This window comes from Lagenorhynchus albirostris, chromosome 1 (genome assembly GCF_949774975.1).
Source record: "Lagenorhynchus albirostris chromosome 1, mLagAlb1.1, whole genome shotgun sequence".
Classification (NCBI taxonomy): domain Eukaryota; kingdom Metazoa; phylum Chordata; class Mammalia; order Artiodactyla; family Delphinidae; genus Lagenorhynchus; species Lagenorhynchus albirostris.
Genome location: NC_083095.1, coordinates 171658302 through 171677930, shown reverse-complemented (window position 1 = coordinate 171677930; position 19629 = coordinate 171658302). Strand labels below are relative to the sequence as shown.

At 43.3% G+C, this 19629-nt stretch overlaps 1 protein-coding gene across 3 annotated transcripts in view; it reads right to left on the bottom strand.

The window, feature by feature from the left end:
- CELF2 (CUGBP Elav-like family member 2) overlaps positions 1–19629 on the bottom strand; it is a 527802-nt gene that overhangs the window by 308746 nt on the left and 199427 nt on the right. The window contains exon 1 of one of the 3 annotated variants that reach the window (XM_060160117.1): positions 8361–8474. The exons of 1 other annotated variant lie outside the window; for it this stretch is intronic. In XM_060160117.1, coding sequence (XP_060016100.1) covers positions 8361–8413 — 53 coding nt within the window. In that variant the 5' untranslated portion in view covers positions 8414–8474. Of the gene's footprint in view, positions 1–534; positions 642–8360; positions 8475–19629 lie in introns of those variants that run through there. One more of the 3 variants, XM_060160126.1, reaches the window with a different exon arrangement.

Genomic DNA, 19629 nt, shown 5'->3' with positions numbered 1-19629 from the left:
AATAAGTTTGAAATCCACATGAATTTGAAGTACCTGGGAAAGTATCTGACTTTGCGGTCATGTGTTTGTTCTTGGCTTACCCCAGTTTCATCAGCAACTTGTAAAAATAAACAAGTGTCTTTATGCGCTTAAAAAATCCCCAAATAGATCCCTAAGTGATACATTATAAATCTATATTTTCTTAGCTCCATAAAGGTATCCCTTAAAAAATACTTATATCACCAATCAAGTTTAAAATGATCTTATTACCCCCACCCCCATTTTGAAAGTTTCTGGAATGGCGACTTTATCACATTCCTAAAACGACTTCAGTAAAATCACACGCCAATAAAGATGACATTGTTATTAAACCCTGATTTTACATTTGTACGGGAATTTTAAGCCGTCGCTCTCCCTTGACAACAGCTGCTACTGGCTTTTTGCAATCTTGTGTTTTTCTGAATCTGTTTTCAATAGAGCCAAAAGACATAATGGTGAATCTCTCTCCCTTCTGAAGAGACCCTCCAACGGAAGATGGGTTCTTTGTATACATACCTTCGCGCTCGGAAATGAGATGCCCCTTTAGGGTTTCCAGAAGTTTCCATTCCAAGGGGATGAAATGCTAATACTGTGGACCTGTCAGACCCTGAGCCCAACCAGCCTATCACTTCCCTCTCGGACTTGCCTTTCCCTTTTCCTCCTTTCTCCATTATTCCCCCTGCTGCCTTATTTCCCTCCCCCTTCAGCTTTCTCTTTCTTTCTCCCTCTTTCTCTCTCAAACGGAAGCCAGACAATGCCAGACGGTCTCCTCCACAGCTGTGGGTCTGAGGAGGCAGGTGACCACAAAAGTGAAAAGTCTTGGTGGCTCATCTGTCAGGGAAATCAAGTTTGCCTCGACCAAGGCTGAGTTCTCAACTCGGAACAGCTGTCTCTGGGGTGCTTCCTTTCCAGACATCATCACAGGGTGGAGGGGGAGGATGGAAGATCACGTCCCATGAAGTGAGTAAATATATGAAAACTGGGAAAGAGAAGATTGGAGAAAGGGCGGGGAGGAGAAAAAGGCTGGCCTGGTGATATGTACACAAAGGCACTCAGAAAAAACAACCTCTGAAGGAATGTCCCAGCAGCCGCTTGAAGATGCTAGATTTTTCAAACTGTATCAGGTAGCTTTATCTGGTGCCAGCCTGGCGGTGGGAACAAAATTTATACCTATCAGAGTGGGGTTTTGAGTTCCCTGGCAATCTGCCCTTGAACACCCACCACCCCCAAGAAATGTTTTCCCCAAATGGTCAGAAGTTCTCATCTTACTGTCACATGCTGTAAATTTCAAAAAGAGAAACTACTGTTTGATGAAACACAGCAGCTGAGTGGGGACAGCTGGGTGGATATAGCAGTAGGCATAACATTAGGTCTAGAGAGAAAGCAGCAACAGGTGGGGGCAGAAAGGAAGTTTTAAGACTTAGTGGGTGGGGGGCGGGGGAGGGGGGCGGGGGGCAGGGGGAGGGTGTTTTCTGAGACTGATCTGGGCGAGAAGCAAAATCAGGACTTGAGAGGGACTCTCCAGAGGCATGAAAGCCCCACTGGCCTCAATGTCCCCCCTTCTTCTAAGCAAATACATCTTGAAGAAGAGGAAGGATTAAAGAGACCAAATGCTTGGATTGTGTGTAAAAGAGAACACACGAATCTGCTTTACCCACAATGATGATGGATCCCCGTCAAAGAGCTTTTCCTTCCAAGGATCGGAAGTCATCTGACACAGTGGATGCAGATCAGACGCTTTAAGACAAATGCTACTTGCAAGCGGAGTGAAAAAGATGATAAGATTTAAGGATCAAACCTGTTAGATTCTGCACCTGATTCTGTCAGAGTGGACTGACACTGGGAACACGTCATTTAATTTTCTGATTCATCATCTAGACCTTTGCATGTGCGTGGCCATCATTTCCTTTTAGGGATGGATGGCTGAAAAATCAAAATCTACCACGATCCTCTGATGAGAGGTACGAGGTGTTAACCTAATTATTACTACAGCAATTACATAACCAAGCTATTAAAGTGACATGTAGGTTGAAAATACATTAAGGTTTTGAGCACAGGAAATTTTTTTTTCCCTATAATATGGTTCAAATCTCTAACTATTTTTAGCTTATGATAGAGGTTTTTGAAAATCCCAAATGACTTTTTCTTTAAGTTTGCTTTTGATGCTCATTCCCATAAAGTCCGTTAGGGGAAAAAAATTCTTTTTTTCTTTCTCTTAAAAGAACTACCCAAAAATCTTCATGGAAAAGTGATGTAGCAATCTACCCAAGCTAAGTGGAAATGTGTTATCTTATCTTATCACTATGGCTGAGTGTAAGCCTTTATGTTGCCCAATCTCTTAGTCTCTCATACTCTCTGGTGGCGGCTAACAGCTACATTTGTACTATTTCATAGGAATATGGCAACGTGAGAGAGGAGGAGAGATGTGAATGACTTTGAGGTCTGAGGAAGAAAGGTGATGAAATTAAGGATTTTATTTGGCTTTGTTTTAATAACAAAGACAAATCCGGGGTGTTCTAAGGATAACTTCCCTTTCCTGCTCCCTCTTCCATCCTTCAAGACCCCCTCCCCTCATTATACACCACTTGATACCTTCTTACCCACTGTTCCCTCTCTGTTTCATGACTGTCTTGAGCTTCTTAACGAGAAAAGATCATGTCACATAGTATATCTGCTGCTTGGTTGGTCCTGATTACAAGATGATACGTTTTGGCCCCTTCTGCAGATTAGAAGTCACATTTCAATTTCATCATGCTTCAGATTTCTCTATTATTCCCTCCAACATGTGTTCCCATTATACAGATTAAAGCCTGAGAAAAGTGAGCCATGGGTGCTTTAATTCAAAGACCTCGTGAGCTATAAGGGGAACCAGTGAGCATACGCAGGGGAGCCGTAAAAACTCAGAAGCAAAAACGACTGTGATTTTCCCTTTCTTACTGTACAGCTTACTCCGTACAAAACTAGAAGGCAGGCACAAATCAGTGCACCGCGGAAATGTGGCACTGGAGGAAAATATGACTTTCAAATGTCAAATATCCAATATTTGTACTCTTCAGTTGGCCAGGGAAGGAGTTGGCCTGAGTCGTGACTTAGAATCCCTTCCACCATGAGCTGTGTGTCCAGTTTCCCTCTTTTGGTCTGTTTTTCTCATCTTTGAAATGGGAATAACATAACTACCACTAACTCTAGGGTATCTGTGAGGATTAAATTATACAAGATGAAAAGAGATCACCTAGTGCCTGGTAGAGAGTAGACTGTCAATAAATTTTGGATTTATTCCTTACTTTAATCATAATACTCCCACTCCCTGATCTTTGTTTAAATCTGGAACTGGCAGATGGGAAGGAAAAGAGGAAGCCAGTCCTAATCCTATTGTTCTCGTAGCATTAAAGTTTTCACTGATTCTAAGGCCAGCAACCTAACCCACAGGGGAGAGGAAGGGTACGGTTTATGCAAGGCAGGCACTGAGCATCCTGGGGCTGCGGGTGAGGGCTCCATCCCTTTTGATCAAGTCAGTTTCCAAAGCGAAAGTCAAAATGAACCCTAACTGCCACCACCAGGAACTCACGCCACCCATCACCAACTCAGTGCACTTTCATTCACAGAGACGCTTCCTAAATCATTTCTGAATGAACGGGGAAGCCATCTCACAGAACCCGAAAGAGAGCTGGGGTCCCAAACCAAGATGTTCAAAAAGCAAGGCATGACAAAGACGACAACACCACAGGAGGACCTGCAGCCCCTGAATCACTGAGATGGGCAGCTTTACAGGAGCCATGACAAGAGTCTGATTCATTCCTGCACCAGGTACCACAGTGCCCCTTCGCGCCAGTTCACACACCAGCTGGAAGCCAGCAATGCCATCCTTAAGTTTCAACACAGAGTTTTTACCGATTGCAGCTGCAACCTTTCTCAACCCAGGGATTCAAAAAGCCATGGATACTGAAGGTGTATCAACCTGATAACTTCAAACCTCACGCTCTTCTTGTCCATGACAACAAAGTTGGTTGAACTGAATGATTATGCAGGAAAATTCTGGGTTTTGTTTTTCTCCTAGGGCACGCTGGCACGTCCTGCTTCCTGAACTGCAGTGATTCATCACAACCCTAGGCAGCCAATCACGGGCGGGTCAACGTGGAAAGAGGTGAGGGAACAGCTGAGCTGCCCTGGGAACACATGTCACCCTCCCCCCACAGATGCCATTCCCCGTTAACTGTGACGGTCTTGACATAAAAGAGAATGTGCTGGGATCTGTCACAGTCAGAAGAAAGCTAGGGATCAGATAAACATACCTGCACGGAACAACCCCTAATGATATCGCATGAAGCAGAAGGCTGCGTCTGGGAACAAAGGGTTCCTCATCCCAGATCAGGGTTAACCAGCACATTTCTGAGTTGAGTAGAGGTTCTCGCTCTCTCTCTCTTACATGTACATCTAGCTTCCATCTCAGTCCGACCTCTGGAGATGGATACCATGGGATCAGAAAGGTGCTTCAGCTCTAGGACACTTCATTTCAATTCTTAATGGGCTACAACATTGAAACCTCACATAAAGCTTTCCTTCCTCTGACACCCTCTTCCCCATGTCAGTTAAGTGAAATGCCACGGGTCTTAATCTTCTCCCCAAACCACTACCTCTTCTTTCCTACAGAATGAAAGTCACTGCGAGTTCAGAAAAATTCCCAAAGCCAGTAATAACCAAGAGAGAAGCAATAGTAGTTTGATGAAAGGAGAACCCGCCCCCCGCCATCCCCGCCAACAAATTCCCCAGGAATTACTGAATGTAGAAAGAAATTCAAGGAAGGCTAATCAAGATGATCTAAGGCGTTATTGCAACTGGGTGAAATATACTTGTTACCGCTGGAGGAAGGGCAGATAAAGGCTGTGGAGCCACAGGAGATGCTTTTTAACAAACTGCATTCTGTTAATGACTTTTACTGAAATCTCTACACCAGAAACTAAGTTGGATATTTCGAGTTTCCTCACTGCCACGATTATACCAAATCAAGCTATGTTTTTCATCGACAGATTCTGTCTGACCCCTTAAATACAGAACGATCATTCCCACCTAACACTCTTGCTTTTGTATATTACCTTCTTTTCATCAACCTAGGTGTTTCCAGGGCTGCGAGCAATGAAATTTCCATCAGCCACATTTTCACCTAATTAACCGCCCTGATTACAATAATTAGTATTGATTCACTCTCCGAATGACTTCCTGGGTGTCCCAGCACACTCTGCACTTGCTCTAAAGTTCTAGATATGAATATTAATCAAACGCCTTTCTTTGTTTTTCAGCCCCAAAGGGATATTTTGCAACTGTACACACTCATATTTTGAAAAAGAAAAACTGTGAGGTTTCATTTTCACAAATAAAGGACTATTGATATGTCGAGGTTACAGCCTGTGGTCTCAGCCTGTGGTCTGCTGAACACAGCTATGTATTCCTGAGTCTCCTGTGTGAAGGGACTCCTCGGGGTGCAACGGCAACTCTACTGAAAGAAGCCATTTTCCCAGTTTGACTCTTTTGCTATTCCTTTTCTGCAAGTCTGGGCTTAGAATTAAAATTCACTTTGACATTTGTTTAGGTCACCCTGGAAGGGAATCATCCCACATAGAGGCTGATGGCAGGATACAGATTACATATCTTGTTACTGTTGCGGAAATAGATGTAGACAAGTTTGCCAACTTCGGCCATCTCCTACTTCCCCATCAGGCTAAAGGAAAAGATAGCTGCGTGTCAGACACTTGAACGGGGGTCTTGGAATTCTAGAAGCTGGTAATGGGTTAAAGCACAAGTGGGAAGGGAGTTCCCTTGTTCTTGGACCTAATATGATCACCCAGGAATTAAAGTGAATAGATCACAGGTAAATGATTATAATTTAGTCAAAAATTTAACGTGTAGGTTTCCAAGATATTTCTTTATTTCAGCGTGCTTCTGACAGGCAGCTGGGGAACACAGGACACTGCTTTTTTCCCCAAACCACAAAAAATTGCTTTGTGACCTTTGTTTTGGAATAAAAATTTCCCATGAATGCAGAATCTAGGTGTGCTGGTAACAGTGGGCCAGTTTCAGATATAAAGCTTCACCAATTACCTTCTATGAGCTCATCCTAAAAGCAATTACTGGCATACCCAATGGAATGAGCAGTTCAGATCCCTTTGGAAGCAGGAGAACATAATCATAAAATCCACTTTACTCACAATGGATGACTTTAAAAATATTATTATCCTACTGATATGTTTTGGGTCCAGCCAGACTCTGAAAATATTGTCAATAGAAAATCTATGTTCCAGAAGGCAAATTACTGAGCTTTTGCAACATTAATTTTCATAATTCTGAATTCAATACAACATTCCGACTTAAGTTTAAAAAATTGAAATGTATGTCCAAACTCTAAAAAATAGTTAATGTTTCGTAACTGTTTTTATAAGGAATACATTTTGTTCCTTGTTTACTGAGAACATCACTAATTGGAACACGATATAATCCAAGAAGAAATATTTGTAACTAAATACATCTAGTTTTTAAAATTTACCCTTTAAAATGATTTCCCTTCTGTTTTTAAAAGTCAGGCCCTTAATCTCTATAAATTTACTAACATGTTTCAAGGTGCTGCTCTGGTACGAACAGCTAATTAAAGCAGAACACTGACACATTAGAAAAGGTATATTCTTTATGGAAACGAACCTTAGTGACATGATTTTCATGTAGATCAATTACCAGTTAATATTCTAGGATCAGTTCTCTTATATCTAGTGTGAGAATAAAAATGTTTTTAATATTTGAGAAGTTTGCAACAGATTTTTCCATTTTCTCTTCTTGCAGTCTCACTGTTTTCACATGAGAAACCAATGCTTATGTTATAAAAGGAAGGATTCTTGAAGATGTGAGAAGTGTTTACCTTGCATAGAAATGCATTTTATGAGCACATAATCATATATCAAAAATTGATACATATGTATCAATTTTTATCAATGTATGTCTACATACATAGACACCTTTAACTTAACAATTGAACAGGCTAGATAATCACAGTTTGTGACCAAAATTAGAAGGGCGGCAGTTCTCACTTGTCCTTGAATTTCTAAACTGTTTATCTACCTAGGGGCCAAAAGAGGAGGCAGACACTAGAAATTATAATTTACTTAAACATTAGAAATATACCTCTTAACCTCTCTTGTGTGCTATGTTCCGTAAGTCCACTAAATAGGCAAATTTAAAATCCCCAAGCATTAAATACTGTAGAGGCATGTCTGATAACAAGGTATCTGCCAGAATGATAATAGTGTTACAAGCAGTCTCAATCAGTGAGTTTCTTTCTGTAGTTAACAGAGAGGTAAGCAATAAATCTCTAACTTAATCCAACCAACATAGCTGCAAAATGCAAAAAGCCCTATGAACGGCAGATATTAAATCTTTTAAAAGCACAAAACCACAAACAAGCAGTCCTAAAAGCTCTTCAATCTGTATAGTCTATACAAACAAGATTAAAGCAGATAAAAGGGTGTTGAGAAAGAAAAAAAAAAAGAGCCCCAGACATGCATTAAGCTAGTTTGACAGCTCCATTGTTCAATGGGTCCCATTGTCAGACCCATAGATGTATTCAGTGCTACAATGTCTGCTAGGAAATAAACAAAAGACTACATTTTTCAAAGCAGGATGCCAATTGTATCATAATTCCTTCTCTGCTTCCCAAAAGGTGGCTCATTCTTGGTAAGCGGTAGGACCCTAACACAGATGCAGGAAACAAATATTTGCTTTCAATACAGAGGGACCCAGGACGCCATGCATGAATAGAAGTCTTTAAACAGGTACACATTTTGGCAAACAGGATAAAGTGATCCAAACCTGGTAATACAGAAGGACTATTTAGGTAGGCTAAGTCCAGATTAGAGCGGTATCTGGAACGCAAGTCTAATATGGAGTCTCCTTAGCTCCTTTCTCGCTGAGTATTCCATGCAGAGTGCATAATAATGAAAGAGGCTTAGACATTGCAAAGGAAAAGACAAACCCAGAGCTAGATTCGGAGCCTTTAAAATTATCCACTGGCCGTGCACAAATAGCAGAGAGCAAATACATGATATGCTTGCAAAAGGCAACTCCTGCAAATATAACTCGTCCACAGGAGTCCTTTTCCTTTCTCTTGCTTGCTCTCTCTTTCTCCCAATCTCTTGGTCTCGATATCGTTTCCCTCTCCCCTCTCTCTCTCTCTCTCTCTAGCTTCTTTTTTTCTTTCCTTCTAAGACAAGGAAGCTACTTGATTCAGGGCATGGTGATTGTCTCAGTCAGCTCTGGAAACTAGCACGGCATACGTTAAAACAAAGAACACAGTAACATACCTTAAAAGCAGCTCTTCATTTCTCATAGTAACAGCGGATTTGGGACAGCGCATGCTTTCTGCACAGATACACTGATAGTCTCAACAAAAGCCAGTTCAGAAGTGCGCTCCAACATCAATGCCACAGTAGCTGTTCACTAATGTGCGCTCCCCGTCTCTCTCCCTCCCTCTCTCTCCCTCTCCTTCTCTCCCCACTCTCTTCTCTAGTCAAATTCTGAATGGGAGAGCAAAGGGGCTCCTGCAGATCCACTAAGTAGAAATAATCCTCTCTGACAAGTTATGTTGTCTAAGCATATTTTTACATTAATACACTGCACTGCCTATAGGGGTCTTGCTTCCATTCACTTGAGCCTGGCTGGTGTGAGTTCTCCTAATTACCATCTTTAGAAATTGGAAAGAAAAATAAGTAACTCATTTCCCTCTTTGTCTTACACATTTCCTAGCAAAACCAAGTTCACGTTTTCTCTTTGCCATCCACTGTCAGCAAGCAACGCAGATGACTCACAGAAGATGTGGGTATGTCAGGGTGCTAAAAAGGATTTCTGCTTCTCTTTTCTGGGACACTGAATTCACAGTTGGATTCATCTCTTCCTCTCCCCTTGTCCTCAGGCAGAGTGACAAGGTCAAGACCCTTAGCCCCACTGAGGGGGTTGAGGATGCAGAGGATAGAGACTGGGGGACTTGGAAAGATTTTAACTCTGTGAGCCCCAGAGTTCTTGGAGGTTCAGGGCATAATCCACCTGAAGCAGGACTTCTAAAGGAGGTGGGCGATGCAAAGACTGTTTGGTCATATTGAAATCGTAATGAACACTGGAGCATCAGCCTCAAAAGACCAATTAGATGCTCTTTTCCAAAATAAGAAAAAAATCTGCTTCCCTACTTCATTATTCACACCGGGCATAGCATATACAGTTAGCCAAGGAAATACATACTGTCCTTCTGCTTATTGGAATTAGAAGAATTCCATGCAGATTAGCCAAGTAAAAGAGCAAGTTAAACACACAAAGATGAGATGCTATGGACGGAATAGTCAGTTGTCCAAAACTGCAAATTAAGGCATTGCTCCTGGAGGTGTGTGCTGACCGGAAAGCCAAGAGTGCGCTCAGCTTGGATGGGAACAATGCAGAACACAGCCCGAAACAGATCTGGATCACTGAACACTGGTTTTCTCACTCCCAGGTTCAAAACACTTCACCCGGGGGCTTCCCTGGTGGCGCAGTGGTTGACAGTCCGCCTGCCGATGCGGGGGACACGGGTTCGTGCCCCGGTCCGGGAGGATCCCACATGCCGCGGAGCGGCTGCGCCCGTGAGCTATGGCCGCTGAGCCTGCGTGTCCGGAGCCTGTGCTCCGCAATGGGAGAGGCCACAACAGTGAGAGGCCCGTGTACCGCAAAAAAAAAAAAAAAAAAAAAAACACACACACACACAAAAACACTTCACCTGTCCTCATCAGCACTACCGTGCAACTCAGTAATAATCTGGAGTTAAAATACTTGTGGGAATAATAGTGGGGCAGGGAAGATAATGGCATGCCCCATTACCCTCCCATTTGGAGATCTTGAATATACCCCAATATCTTGCTAGATCTCTGACCTATGACCTCTGAACTTAGCCTTGGCCCACAGCTAAGGAAATGGAGATGTCCTGGAGGGCGAAGAAGGTGCTTTCAAGGTTACTGCACAGTAATCACGCTTAGTTTATGACAACAACCAAAGGTGACTGAAAGCAGTCCCCATCCCCATTTCTAGATGGAAAGAAGACCACATGATGAATAACTTGACTGGGGTACAATAATGAAGCAAGAGCTCTGTCCTTAAAACAAGCACATTTTTACATTGCCTTCCTTCATGATAGCAACTAAAAGAGAGTGAATATATAAAAATGAATGACCTTGCCAGGGAAAGATACTATATACAATCTAAGGTGTTCTTTTATTTTTTAAAAGTATCCGTTTATTTCTCTTTTCATCTTTTTTTTTGGCCACGAGGCCTGTGGGATCTTAGTTTCCTGAATAGGGATCGAACCCACATCCCCTGCACTGGAAGCGCAGGGTCTTAACCACTGGACCATCAGGGAAGTCCCTAAGGTGTTCTTGTAAATGAGTTTGGAACCCCAGACACTGCAGAGAGAGAAAGAGTTGGAGCCATTTCCCTAGCGACTTGTGCTGAGGCAGGAGTCACCTTACCTCTCAGGAGCTCTCTTTGCCAAGTAGTTACATGGGGGCGACAAATGCTCATATATTTTAAAGCACCAGAAGCACGTGTCATGAAACTGTGTGTGTTCCACCAGTGCAAATATTAATAAAAAGTGGAATGAGTGGCCTGACACAGGCCACGGTTTTGTCCATCAGAGAAAGGTAAAAATACACTGTTCCAACACAAAGCCCTTTTTTAATACTTCCATCCAATTTCTAACAGGGCTAAACTATGAGGCAAGTACTAACACGTAGCTCTAATGCATTTGCTAATCCATAAATAGATTCTTAACCCTGGAAGCCAGGGCTGCAGTATATGGGGCTGTTCCTCTAGTGAAATGAATTATGGAGCCCTAGCAGTAAGGACCGGGATGGAATCAAACCATTATATATTTTATATTCCTTCTACTTCCTTTTGAGTCTAGGGACCTAAGTAATGAGAAAGCTGTTGAGGTTAAGAGTTTAGTACTTGTCCAAACGCCAGTAGGATGACAGAATGGGGGTCTTACATCCACCAGTTGCCTGTGCTGAACATGGGGATAGAAAGATGAGCGAATATAAGGCAGGCGTGTCACACTGCATAGGAATTCTCTGACTCCAAATCCACATTGGATCAATCTTTGTTTTTGTTTTTGTTTTGTTTTTGCGGTACGTGGGCCTCTCACCGTTGTGGCCTCTCCCGTTGCGGAGCACAGGCTCCGGACACGCAGGCCCAGCGGCCATGGCTCACGGGCCCAGCCGCTCCACGGCATGTGGGATCTTCCCGGACCGGGGCACGAACCCGTGTCCCCTGCATTGGCAGGCGGACTCTCAACCACTGCGCCACCAGGGAAGCCCCAATCTTTGTATTCTTAATCCACTCAATCGAATAACCTTCCCTTAGCTGATCCTTAATAACTATTTGTTAAATAAAGGAATGAATTTGTTTTTAACTCTTGGGACTTCGGGGAGAGGACTTTTATTTTCAATATTCCTTTATGTAGCTTCCTTAACAAATATCGGGGGTGGGGAACGCTTCTTACTCTAATTCAGGCATTCCACTGGCACAGCTCACAACACTGGGAAGTCCTTCCCTGCCATCGTGTTTCACATTTCAAGACCTTTTCACGTTTACGCTGATGAATCCCTACAACACTCTGGGGTGGGCACAGCTGGTTCTGTTACCTGCTCACCTTTAAAAGTTCAAGTGCAGAAACATCGAGCAACTTGCCTACAGAAGGTAGATAATGACAGAGCTTGGGAACTCAGTCTACCAACCCTGGGCCCATGTTCTTTCCACTGCATGGTGATGCAACCCAGCGACCCCACTGTGCCTAGGGGTGACAGACACACACCGGGGAAGGCATGGCTTTGAAGTAGTGTTTATTGTACACCTTCCTAAAGTGATGTTAATTACCTTAGAGGATAGATAGTAAATGATTAAAAAATTGATGGAAAGGTTATGTCTGGGCTACTAGCATTTATCAATTCCTTCAAAACTTTATTTCAAATACAGTTTGAGTTGAAACTAGACAGGCTAAGCACTTTTGGAGACCAATTTCTTTCTGAGGTCATCTAGAGTAGGAATTAATTTTTAATAATCCTGATTATTATTAAATTTGTTTTGTAGGGGAAAGTTTTTTAAGAGGATGAGGATTATAGTAGTAATTAGCAAAGAAGAACGATGAAAACTTAGTTTATTTCAATGCCCTCTATATCCAAAGAGATTTTTTTTAACTGTAGAAATTAAATGTTTAGCTAATAATGCAAATTTGGTGAGGGAAAAAGTGGAGAGGTACAGCAATGTGGAAGTATGGGGGTGAGCTGAAAATCAGCAGATCTCATGACCTTCCTAAATATGAGATTCCTAAAAAAATTTTTTAAAGGTATATGATATGTGCATTTCTTTATGTTGTAGATAATTTCTCGAATAAAAAGCTAAATTTCCAAATGCAACCATAACTGCTCCAACTTTTTTCTGCCTTCGATGCCTGGTCTTTGCCTTGGGATATTTACATTGCAAAAGTAGTGGAAAATGCCATTTCAGTGGAAGTGTATGATATGAAGTATGTTAGAGATTAGGGCCTGGCAGTACAGAATCCTTCGATAAAAAGGATGGGGCACTCAAAAAATCTAGTCTGCCTTTCAGATTCCCATCGTAAAAGAACCATCTTGAAACGTGGAGGCACCGAGGATATTAAATTTATTTAATTGCTGGTTTCACATACTGCCTGAGTGCACTCAGGGTGCTAAAGCAAAATACCACAGAGGTGGGGGCCTTATAAGCAACAAACATTTATTTCTCACAGTTCTGCAGGCTGGGAAGTCCTAGATCAAGGCACCAGCCCAGTCAAGTTCTGGTGAGGGCCCTCATCCTGGTCCATAGCTGGTGCCTCCTTGCTGTGTTCTCACATGGTAGAAGGGACAAGGCATCTCTGGGAGTCTCTTTTTTTTTTTTTTTTTTTTCCGGTACGCGGGCCTCTCACTGCTGTGGCCTCTCCCGTTGCGGAGCACAGGCTCCGGACGCGCAGGCTCAGCGGCCATGGCTCACGGGCTCAGCCTCTCCGCAGCATGTGGGATCCTCCCTGACCGGGGCACGAACCCGTGTCCCCTGCATTGGCAGGCGGACTCTCAACCACTGCGCCACCAGGGAGGCCCCTGGGAGTCTCTTTTTTAAGACCACTAATCCCATGCATGACACCCTCATGACCTAATCCAGAGACCCCACCGCCTACTACCATAGCATTGGTCATTAGGATTTCAACATATGAATTTGGTTGGGGGGGTCATAAACATTCAGACCATAGCAGATACCAAGAGTTGCCAGGTTTAACTAAGAAATATACCACATTGTTAAGAAAGATGGAAAGAGCACACAAAGTCTGTGAAGTGAATATGAAGAAATGACCAAGGTCTACAAGAAATGGGTTTGCAGCAAACTCAGCACATGACATGCAGGAGGTGCACAGTAAAGTGGTAAGTCTGTGTGTGAGGGGGTGGATTTCCATCCAGGGCTGATGTCAAGCAGAAGACACAAAGTTCCGCTGACCAGCTTTGTCAGCCTTGGAGGACGGGTCTCTACAGGCAGAATTAGGCAAAGCAGTGAAATCTGCACACAGGAGCCAGAATGAATAGAACATGGAACAATCCTGTGCTTCCAGACCCTGTGCTCCCTCCTACTTTGAGGGGAAAGACCTCCAAAGCCCCAAGGATATAAGTATCACAAATCACTACCTGAAACATAAAACTGACGGTTGGTTTAACGTAAAACCGTAGCAGCCTTAGCAAAGAAAGGATTTGATGGTAATCTGAGGGTCTATGTAACTGGAGTTCCTCTCACTTGAGGGCTCACAAAGTTACCACCAAGTCAAGCAGAAGGCAGCTATTCCTGTAACCAACCCAAGGGTCCCACGTTCCACATGGACATTCCTTCTCCAAGCCATGGAATGATGCACTTGTTTGCAAAATGGAGATGTTTTTCTAGAACTGGGGCAAGGGGATGAGTAATCAGCAAGAGTAATTGTAAAGCCCCTTAAAATGATCAAGCAACATATTTACCAATAAGTAGGTATAAATAATAAACCATAAAGTACTTAGAGCTCCAAGAAGCCACTTGAAAATAGGCCCTAGATAAATCTAAGAGGTTTTACTATTATAAAGAGTAATAATAACTTGCCTACTATAGACACGAGGGGCTATGAAAACAGACACCACAAAGTGGGTTTGGAGATCTACTTCCGTGTAGGTAGGCTTGAAAGGTCTGTTGAAGACAAAGAGAAGAAAGTCAAGGATCTCCCATGAAAATGGACTACTATAAGTAGTCCCGTTGATAAAATAACTAACTTTGGCTTGTGAACTCATATGACTTCATAAACAACATGTACACAACAGAGTGGTCATTTTTGGCCTAATGTTTTGCCGAGGGCCACCCCTGGGCATACGGGAAATCTTGAGAAGGCTACAGGTGAATACATGTAAGTTAGGCGTTAACATTTGTATGGGAAATGGGCCACATTTATTATTTCTATTTTTAAAGACAGACACGTGCACGCAACTGCCTGTCTGCTCAGGCTGCCACGTCCCAGAGATTCTGTAACTTGACTATTATCCATGAGTCTCCTCGATGGCCTTGTAGAATTTGGTGCACTTGGGGATCCGTCTTTCTTAGTGGTTTTGATCCTAGGGAATCATAAGGAGTGAACAGCACAAGCGTAATGAAGACCGGGGTAGAGCAGGCAGCCTTCCTGATGGGAGGGTGAGACCAAGATGAAGTGAAACAGAAATGAAACAGAAACCCAGATGGTCTGGGAAAGATGGTTTTGAAACTACCACGACAGCTCTCATACAATATGCAGATGCTTTAAATGTTACATTTCTTTATATATCACTCTCTGAAATGAAATTATCTACTTATTTACCTGTTTATTATCTCTCTCCTCCATCTGAACCCAAGTTGCATTAAAGCAAGAACTCCATTTTTATCACCACTTTAGGCCAATGTGTGGCATATGGCAGACACTTTATAAACTTCTGTTCAACAGCTGAATTTCTTTGTGAAGCATTCTTCTTATTGAGTGACCCAATCTCAGTGTCACTACATGACATGACTTATGAAATACTGATACCACAGTCAACCGTGACAGTCACTGGGCTAGACCCTGAGAGGGACAGAAAAGATGCAGAAGGCTGTGTTTCTGACTTTAAGAAGTTGATAGATTCGTTGAGATGGAATGATCAGCTTGTTGTCTTAATATTTTTTTAAACTTTAAGGCATCATTTATATGGGTACACAGAAAATAAAATGAAAAGTGATACATTTCGCTCATTACTTTCCATCAACTCTGAAGTTTGGGAGTTGACAAATTGCAGGCAGGTAGGACCAGGCACTGAGGAACGATGAGTAGACAAAACTTTCAAAATTAAGAGCAGCGGGAGCTGGAGGGTGATTTGCGGGGTATCTTGGAAAATACAAGTGTCTTTATGGGCAGGAAGCAAGCATCAGAAATCAGTCTAATTTTTGCTTCATTCATTTTCAGTCGACCTATTTGCTGTATTTAACTCTTTATATATGTTGGTAAGTTATCCCCTTCGCCCAGTGTAGTCCTGCCCTACTTCCCTCTCAGCTCATTGAGATTCCCCAGGGATTTACAGCAAGTGATCCCCTTGTTAAGTTTCCTCCTCCGCCTGCTATTAAAAACAAAACAGTAAATGCCATTAAAGGCCACCCACACATTCTCAAGGCAGTTCGTAATGAGACGCCTCCTCAATTTCAAAAATGTATTAATTCGATTTTGTTTTACGTTGCAGGGATTGACACGAAACGCGACGTTGACCTCTCTATTCCTGTTACGTCAGTTAAATATCATTATGGTGGGTATCAGAAATGCATGAAGAACATGACTAAGTCACGATCGTCAAGGGAAAGTTCCTAGAGGCCAAAGAGGACTGGGGATGAGGCACAGAGTGGCCCCAAGCTGAGGGAGGAAGGACACTGCATCCCAGACTAAAACCTGGCCGTCGAAAGCTATGAAAGATTTTAAACAGCTCTGGATCTAGAAAGATGACTCTGGTTTCAGTGTGGAGCGTGACCCGAAAACAAAGAAGAGCATGGAGTCAGGGGGACAGCAGGAGAGCTGCTGTACAGCTAAGAGGCCATGTGGCCTGTGAGACGGGTCTTCTATTCGTGACCACTGCCTATTAGTTGGGCTTGAGATCCTCCACATAAGATGAAATCACTCAATTACCAGAGCAATTCAGTAAATTGCTATTATCATCCACATCACACAAATGAGGATACTGGGGCCTGGGAGGTCAAGAGAGGCCCAAGCCAACAAGGGCAGCGATCCTGGCAGAGATGGGGGCGAGCTCAGCTCTTTTCGCTGTCCTACGTGGTCCAGGCAGTACGTATCTAGAGAGGAGAAGGGGTAAAAAGATATTTTAGTGGTAGAATCACTATAGGGACAACTGAATGGGTGGAATGGAGAAAACAGCCGAGTTAAAGATAATTCTGATGTTCTCTAACCTGGACATTTCGGCAAATGATGACATTGCTAAGCGAATGGAAACCCAAAAAAGCAAACAGGGTAGATGGGGAAGATAACCGATTACACTGGGGATAATCTGAGCTGGAGACATCTGCAGGCAGGTCTTCCCAGCAGAGGAGTTAGAACCACTGCAGTGGATGAGGTTGGCCGGGAGGAGTATTGAGGGCTTCTGACCAAGACCAGAACCCCTGGCAAACCAAAATTTGAGGAGGAGGCAAAGAAAGATGCTCCAGTGAAAGAGAGGACTGAACACATCACCAAGGAGCTTAAACCCAGCTGGAGAGAAAAAACATATGCATTTGAGGATTTAAGTTACCTTGCCATATATGAGATCATGAATTACTTGTTTAGATGCCAAATGAAAAAGCAGGGCGGTGCAAATCAGAAGCAGGAACATTCAAAAAGTTTCAGGAATCAGTTGGGAACTGGGGCAATAACTTTAAAAGGCAGCCTGATTTTAAATTAAGGAAGCAGGCTACTTCCACACCTGCATACTCGCTGGGGCGGAATGGGGAGGGGGAGATCCAAGAGGTCCTGGAGCAAATTCTGCTTGCTCCAGGCTGACTCGAGCTGAACATTCATCTACTTGCCCTGACTTTGAGATGGCCGTGAAAAGTGCCCTGCTGTTCGTCACCATCTCCTTGAAGGCATAACTAAAAAACCAGGAAGGGAGGGGAGGGGGTAGAGGGACTGCATCCAGCTTGCAGAATAGGAAAGCAACCATGCAGAACAGACTTGTGTGCTTCCACAGGCTGGCTGGATCCACCAGCTCAAAAAGGCAACAGCAGAAGTCGTTTATGAACTGTGCATTTGGCCAGATCAGGATTCCAAAAGTTATAAGGAACTATAAGCTCTAGACCTGGAGAGCATATTCCGGGGTCAATGGTTTTAAACTTTTGAGTGAAGTATCACACACTTAGAGGAGAGGACCCACAAGTGCTCCCTGAATATTCACAGAGCGAACAGATCCAATGCAATCAAACCCAGTTTCAACTAAACCTTGTGCCCGTTTTTAATTCCATAACCAAAGCATGACTGGATGAATATAAATATACAGGAATTAGAGTGCTTGTGAGTAAAAGTTGCCAGGGAGACAGTGAGTCAATTGAACAAGACTTTCTCTAGAACCCACCTACTTGTCACCACGTATGCTCTAATTCAGGCTCTCCCAGTTCTTAAGGAATCTCTGACCCACGCTATACATTTCAGCAGTCTCTGACACCAAAAGATGCTCCTTAGTTGCCCCCAGCTTAGAACCCATCAGAGCTTTCCCCCTGCCCCATGATGAAGTCGAAGTCGCATAATACGGTTCACAAGGCACCTGCACATCTCCAACTTCCTCTCCCGGGTTGTCTCAGCCAACACACAACATTCTTTGCACCATTAACTTTTTTCAAGTCCTCACATATGTGATTTCTCCTGCCTCTGTGCTATTTTTCATGCTGTTTCCTACATGTGCAAAACTCTCCCGGTTATCCCCATCCTCTCACCAGGTTTATTTCTGCATCTCCTTCAGGACTTGGCTTTATGAAGTGCTCAGCAGAAAAATAGGGACTCAAAAAATATGTGTTGCCTGCTCGGCTGAACCCACGAATAAGGAAAGAACATCATCTCAGCAGCAAAGGAGATACCCAGATGTCATAATATGGTCCCAGTTGTTTTAAAAATTTTTTTTAGGGACTGACATGTTAGCTGTCTAAAGCTGAATTCGAAAGGGGTACCAGTCATGGCCACTGTACTCAGCGACTGTATAATCATGTTAGAAGGCAGAACTTACATGACACAGAGAACAATATCAGGTCTACTGCTGTGATGTTCCGTGAGCCGTAAGAGTTCCAAGGAAGGGAGGTAAGAGTTGGCTGGAGTGATATGAGAGGAATAAGACCTGAGGGCATCTTGAAGAATACGCTTGCATTTGGGGAGGACGTGGAGACAAAGGGTGACGATGCTCGCCCCAAGCAGAGGGAACCAGCGTGAGAAGAGATTACGTAGGAGACAGTGGAGAGAAAGTCTGACTAGAAGAGCATGAATATTGACAAATGTGGGGAAATAAAAGAAACAAGGAAGAGGGAGGCCAGCCTGTGAATCTTGTCAATGGAGCAAAAGAATCTGGATTCCACATCATAAGAAATGAAGATTCAGTGTAACTTCTGGGTCAGTAAATGAGCATCCTTTTTCGAATATGCCAATGAGAAAGTCAAAAACAACTCCGGCAGCTGGTAGCTGACAGGTATGCCATGATGCTTCCAACTAAACATAAACAACTCTTACAGAATATAAAAATAATCAAACTTTGAGATCATGGTGGAACAAGAGAAAGACAAAGACATTGCAGGTACAAAACTAACAAAATATCCCCATCTTCCGACTGCTTATGTACCAGTGACGACTGAGCTCTGCTTTAATCCTCCTGCTCTCTAGGTGAGATGCCAAGATGCCTGTATCAGTCTGCTTGGGCTGCCACAACAATACCACAGACTGGGGGGCTTAGATAACAGAAATCAATTTTCTCACAGTTCTGGAGGCTGGCTATCCAAGATCAAAGTGTGAGCAGGTTTGGCCTCTCCTGAGGGCTCTTTGCTTGGCTTGCAGACAGCCGCCTTCTCACTGTGTCCTCACACAGCCTTTCCTCTGTGCATCCCTGCTGTCTCTTCCTCTTCTTATAAAGACACCAGTGCTATTGGATCCAACCCTTAAGACCTCATGAATGGGGGTTAAGACTTCAATACATGAATGTGGCGGGTGCGGGGGGTGGCACACAAGTCGGTCCATAACAATACCCAATAACTCCTGAAAACACCCAATCCGGAACTGGCTTCCACTGCCTTTATACCTCCTCAGTATGTGCATAAGCCCTATTTCTATAATAAACTCCTTCCGACCTCCTCTTCCTAAGATGCTCCATCATACCCTTGGTGTGTATTCTCCTTTGTTGTTGCAAGTTAAATAAACCCAATCTGGACTGTGGGTGTGTTCCTGGTGGCTCTGGCTTCCACACCAGGACCTTCCATATTCTGGAGTCTTACCTCTCTCATACTTTGTGTCTGCCTCAA